General features: G+C 41.3%; 1 protein-coding gene across 1 annotated transcript; it reads left to right on the top strand.

Moving 5' to 3' along the window:
* The first annotated feature begins 3,322 nt into the window (after positions 1-3,322).
* On the top strand, positions 3,323-5,426 carry EGR4 (early growth response 4). Its single transcript, XM_029607720.1, has 2 exons — positions 3,323-3,470; positions 3,921-5,426. Exons 1-2 carry the CDS (start codon positions 3,323-3,325, stop codon positions 5,270-5,272), a joined length of 1,500 nt encoding a protein of 499 aa, XP_029463580.1. The 3' UTR covers positions 5,273-5,426.
* Positions 5,427-5,884: the final 458 nt, after the last annotated feature.

The raw sequence follows: 5,884 nt of genomic DNA, 5'->3' as shown, positions 1-5,884 counted from the left end.
GAGGTGTCAGAGTGAGAGAGAGAGTAAGAAGGGATGGGATAGGGGAGATACTTGCGGTAGACAGAGGCTGAGTGAGGGGGGGGGGGGGGGCAGAGAGTAGCACAAGGGGTTGGGATGGAGGTCTTAATTTTGGAGCCATTGAGCCCATCATTATTCTTGTGAGGTTTGGGGAATGTTATACTGGGGCTGACTGAGGGAGAGTAATGGGGACAAGAAGATAGAGAGGGACAGATATTGGCAAGAGCATAAGGAGACAGAAAGAAGATGCTAGTCAGAGACAAGTGGAAACAGGGTGTGAGGATGAGATATTGGTGGGGACAAGGTATGAGGACTGAGAGAGAGTCTGGTGGGAACAGGACGAGAGAACTGAAAGACTTGGTGAGGCAGGCTGGAAGGATTTGTGAGAGATTTAGAGGATTAAGATTGATAAAGACTAGAAGGGATAGGGTAAACGGACTGAGAAAGAGACTGGTGTGGGGATTGAGAGAGGGAGGGATACTGTTAGAAGGGGGGGACCTCCCCATCACAGCTCTTCATTTTTTTAAAATGTAAGGTTAATTGCTTCTGTGCATCCTGATTTCTTGGCTCTTGGTGACTGAAAGTTTGGCCATCCCTGCCCTCCTTTATATTCTAAAAGCAGATTTATTTAGGACTGTGGTTCAAGCCTTGGTATTAAGCCATTTAGACTATTGTAGTAGGCTATTGGTTGGCTTACTGGGCACATTAATATGGGCCTTATAGTTAATACAACATGCAACTGCCAGACTTATTACTGAAGTAAAATATTCTGAGCATATTTCGCGGGTTATGAAATCATTACATTGGCTTCCAATTAAATGGAGATTTCAATTTAGAAATTTAGTAGTGGTTCATAAATTTTTATATATCAAATGCTAATTGTACTGTGGCAAAGACATTTACTTGGTATGCTCCGCCACTTTTGTTGTGATCTTTAGGTACAAAGTTGATGGCCTTACCTACTATTGGTAATTTTTTTTAATTATGGAATTCTCTTCCATTGACTCAGGGAGGAGAGAGATATCAAACTTTTCAGGAAAAGTTTAAAAGCCTGTTTTTTTAAATGAAGGATTATGTGTGATTTTAAGATGCTGATGTATTATAATTATTTTAATTGTTTTATTGAATGCTGTGATGTTTTATGATTTATGAATGTTTGACTGATTGTAAGAGGCGCTGAACACATACCATGATAGTGGCGAAATATAAGTACAGGCAAATAAATAAATAAATACATTGCTTTAACAAAAATTCCATTTCAAAATGTTTTGCTTCCAAGTATAACTTGAAAAGAAAAAAGGAAATACATGAAAGTAATAAAACAGAAACACACAGAAAAATCAGGCAATAAGCAAAACTTCATAATGTCACTGTTTTTAACAGACCATATTTGGCATATTTAGTCGGGGGTTCCTCTAAAGGAATCTCCTAACCGCCTGTTCTTCTGCATTATATCTCAGCCCACTCGTGTAATGTCTGGTGCTATTGCAGCCTCCTCCACTTCTTCTGTTGTGATATTTTGATTATGCTCCACGTTTTCAGGCTGCATGCTCATGATTCCTCCTCTGTCAGTGTCTATGCAAAGCACTATGAACTCCAACGGTACTACATATAAAATATGTATAGATTTTTTTGTTTGTTTAAGGCAAAAGCAAATCCCCCCAAACAGTCTGTATAGCCCTATAGGTAGTTCCCGTTGTTAGCTGCTGGTACAGCTTGGTGAGCAGAGAGAGCACTGTCATACTGGAAGCTGTACTGGGCCATGTATGCAGCTATAGAAGCGAGTGCATTGCTTTTAAACGTATCTCTAAAAAGATCAGAGAGGGAGAAGGGGAGGGGGAGGGAGAGAGAGAGAATGAGAGAGAAGATGCTGTTACTGAATACAAAATAAACCTGGTGGATAAAAGCTCACGGATCTCGGGACTCCCCGCTGCGGTGATGTGCCGGGGCATTAATTTCAGATGACAGAGACGAGGTGAGCCGTGGGATGAAGGAATTCCGAAGGAAGGAGGGAGGCGACGGGAAAAGGGGAGGCGGTGTCTGTCTTTCTGCTGCCAGAGGGGGCTGCAGAAGCACATTTCCGCTGCACTCCAACCAAATTCTCTTGAGCTGGACCGCAGGATTGAGAGAAAACGAGACGCACTAGATAGGCAATTCTAGCAATGCAGTGCAATAAACGAAAAACCCTTGTATTTTTTTCCCTAAAGCCAAAAGATGGAAACCAGGATTGTAATAGTTCATGTGAATAAAGGCATAAGCCAGTTTTCAAATCCGTTTAGAGCAGGTTCTATTTAACAGGAAAGACACAGAACAGAATCCATACTGCTCTTTTATCCTGGATTAGGTAGTGCAGAGGATGAGTATCACTACTGGTTTTGAAAGAACTGGCTTTTTATGAGGCCAGCGTAAGAATAATTCAGATATGCCATCTCCAAAAGGATTTACGGTGTTTTGAAAGCTCGTGCACCATATCTTTGGAAAATTCCTAAGTTGGTCCAGTAAAAGGTATTAAGAAAGAACTGAGAAGAATCCAGGTAGATAAGGAATAATCTCTAGCGTGTGCAGAGCATATAACTTTGGGCGGAGCCAAGGTTATCCATTTTTTTCCAATTCACAATGTAATTGTAAAACCTTCACATTCCAAAGTTTCACGCGTTTAATTTAAAATTGCCATTAAAAAAATACCCCTTTTTCTTTTATTTCGAAAGTACCAACAAATTAAAATGTAAATTTTCAAAAAAAAACCAAAACCCCCCCAAAAACTGGCAACCAACAGGCGCACAATATTAAGAATTCACAACTTTTCCTGTGTTGGAACTTTGCTCATGCTTTTTTTCCCAGCTTTTATTTAAAGAAAAAAAAACGAAAAAAAAAAAAAAAAACAGTCAAAACGTCACAATAAGAGATTTCCTTTTTGGGAATCCCTATCCCACATCCTGTATCCAAACTTGGGCATTTACGTCATGGCAGCATCACTGGGGACTCCTGAAATGGAGAGATTCTGGGCAGCGGAAGATCAGAGGCAGCTCTCTAGCAGATATAAAAGAGGAAGCAGGCTGTGCTTCCAAAGCCAAGGAGAACTGAGCACAGATGCACGGAGAGAGCAGGGCACTGTTACAGGGATTCTTCGCAGTGTATACAGCAGCACAAACTCATCACTTTAACAGAAACAGAAAGAAGCAGCCATTTATACTGAAGCAAGGATCGGTGGGCATCCTCCATTACCTTGTGGACTTTCCTCAACACCCCCACTCCCCTCACCCCCGGCCCTTTCTAGCTGGGATCCCGGGAGATGTTGAATGTTATGGATTTTTCCTGTCAGGACTCACTTTATTCTAAATATCAGGAGGAATGTGATCTGAAATCTGGTGGGAACCAGAGTTTGGATTCAGTACCGGAGCAGCAACTTTTCGCGGATCAGCAAGGAGAGGCAGCAAGCAATTTTACTGAAGGTACGAAGATAGCTCTAAATATTGTAGTGCTGTGTGTTCGATGCAGTGCATGATATATGTATTGATTGAAATTAGATTAAATTGCATTTGAACTGGAATTAACCATTTAATGGATGGATAAAGTTAAAATAACATTGTTTACATCTAAAGCAAAATGACAAGTGCTTACATATTACAGGGCACTGTAATGTTTAAAATAAAATCTCATATATAGAGTCTAGTGTGTGCTGCTGCTGCTGCATAGACATGTAAATAAATTATATACCACAGACACATATGCATCTATATCTTTATGCACTGCGTAGATAGAACTAGATAAAGGTTCTGCAAAGAGGAGTTTCTAAAATAGATTGTGGATAGATAAGAGGTGATGTACTGTAATTTGGTATATATAACTTGTTTGAAAAGGCAAATTTCGAATTTACAAGGTTTTCTATTTAATTCCTATAGGTGAATATATGAGTTCCACCATGAATGGTGAAACACAGGATTACCTCTTCGCAGGCAGTCAGCCTTCGCCGCCTCCTCCTTCTCTCAGCTACTCTGGCAGCTTTTATATCGAAAGCCTGCCCGAGCATCCTCAGGACCAAGAAACTCTCTTTAACATCATGTCCGGGATCCTGGGGATTTCTCCTTTTACAGCTCCAGAGCGTCAGCCAAGGCAACCCGATGCTCTTTTTTCTGTCCCAGAGGCTATCCAGAATCATTTGGATCTTTACTCCAATTGCCACCCTAATCTCAACATCTCTGTTCAGCAAGCTTTTTCCGGACAAGCTTATTCCAACTTCTCCACCCCCGAGGACATCCAACAAGTGCCATCTTCGCCAAGTTTAGCAAGCTCTTCGGAGTGTCTATATGAGTCTAAATTACTGCCAAATAAACAACTGGACATAAAAATCCCACCCATGTCACCCACAATGGAAAAGTTTAAACCCTCATATTCTCCATGGGAACCTCTCAATGAACAACAAGTCTATGTACCTACCAATTACCAATCAGAGACCTTCCAAACGCCAGAAGGCTCTCAAACTATTTTCCATCCATTAGGATCAAAGGTTGAAAATTTACTGTCTGCTTGTTGCCAGCCAGAGGTCAGCAGTATGCCTGAAGATTCGGGAACTTTTAGCAACAACCTGAGCTTCAATTGTCATCAAGAGAATTTCCAGAATCTCAGTAATCAAGGGCAAATATCTCCTGATTTCAGTGATACCAAACTCCATGGCCTCCATTCTCAACTAATCCAGAATCACGAACCGTCTTTGTCTCACACCGAGGCAATGACAAATTTGATGAATCCAAATGAGCTTATTCACCACCAGTCCCCTCCACTAACTTCAACAGACTTCCTAAACTGCACGCCGATGGTGAACGCTTTACTTCCCAATCAAGGATCCAATGTTTTAGCAGAACAAAAAAAGAAAACCCGCAGGAATAAATGCTCTTCAAAATGCTTCCGCCCAAAGCCCCACGAGAAAGCCTTTGCCTGTCCAGTAGAAAATTGCATAAGAAGTTTTGCTAGGTCTGACGAACTGAACAGACATCTGAGGATCCACACGGGACATAAGCCTTTCCAGTGCAGAATTTGCCTGAGGAACTTCAGCCGAAGTGACCACCTTACCACCCATATCCGGACCCACACCGGGGAGAAGCCGTTCTCCTGCGATGTCTGTGGCAGGAGGTTTGCCAGGAGCGATGAAAAGAAAAGACACAGCAAAGTCCACCTGAAACAGAAAGCGCGAACAGAGGAGAAACTCAAGGGACTTGGCTTCTATACAGTTGGCTTATCCTTTGGGTCATTATAAACCTGTGAGCTAGGCCTAGCATATTTGATCTTGAGTACATCCTTACCTTGGAAAATTTTCTTCCAAGTGTTTTACCTTCACTTTGGTGGAGAAAGTAATGAGGATTTGAGGTTACGGGTGTTGCCTTCTCTTTAATTCATTCTTCTGGGGGAAGATGTATACAGAAACTGCTTAAAACGTATACTTGTTATAGTGGCATTCAAGTGACAAGCGATCCTTGCGTATTCTCTGGCAAGTTGTTACACCGAAAGAAGTCTATAGTTGAAATGAAAGAGAATGAAAGATAGGAACGGAAGCAGTAACAGTGTTTCTCCAGCACCACCAAGTGTGGACAGCTCCCGCTGTGCTAAACAGAACATTTCCATAGAGGGAGCTAGCAACGGTACAATGTCTTCAAGCTATTCAGCAAACACTGCTTGTAAACTGCATTTTTTGTTCTTTATTTCTATCGTCCGCACGAAATACAAAAAGAGTAAAGTAAATGAAAATGCTTTTGAACTTTAAAGTGCAGGATGCTTTTCCAAAAATCATTCTGAGGTGAATCTTCTCTTTCGCTCTACCAGCACTTTAATCAAACTAGAAATGCGTTCTCTTCTTTTTTTCTTTTTGTTC

The sequence above is a fragment of the Rhinatrema bivittatum genome, chromosome 1 (assembly GCF_901001135.1).
Source record: "Rhinatrema bivittatum chromosome 1, aRhiBiv1.1, whole genome shotgun sequence".
NCBI classification, from domain to species: domain Eukaryota; kingdom Metazoa; phylum Chordata; class Amphibia; order Gymnophiona; family Rhinatrematidae; genus Rhinatrema; species Rhinatrema bivittatum.
The sequence above is the reverse complement of the archived record's forward strand: the minus strand, read 5'-3'. Positions and strand labels throughout refer to the sequence as shown.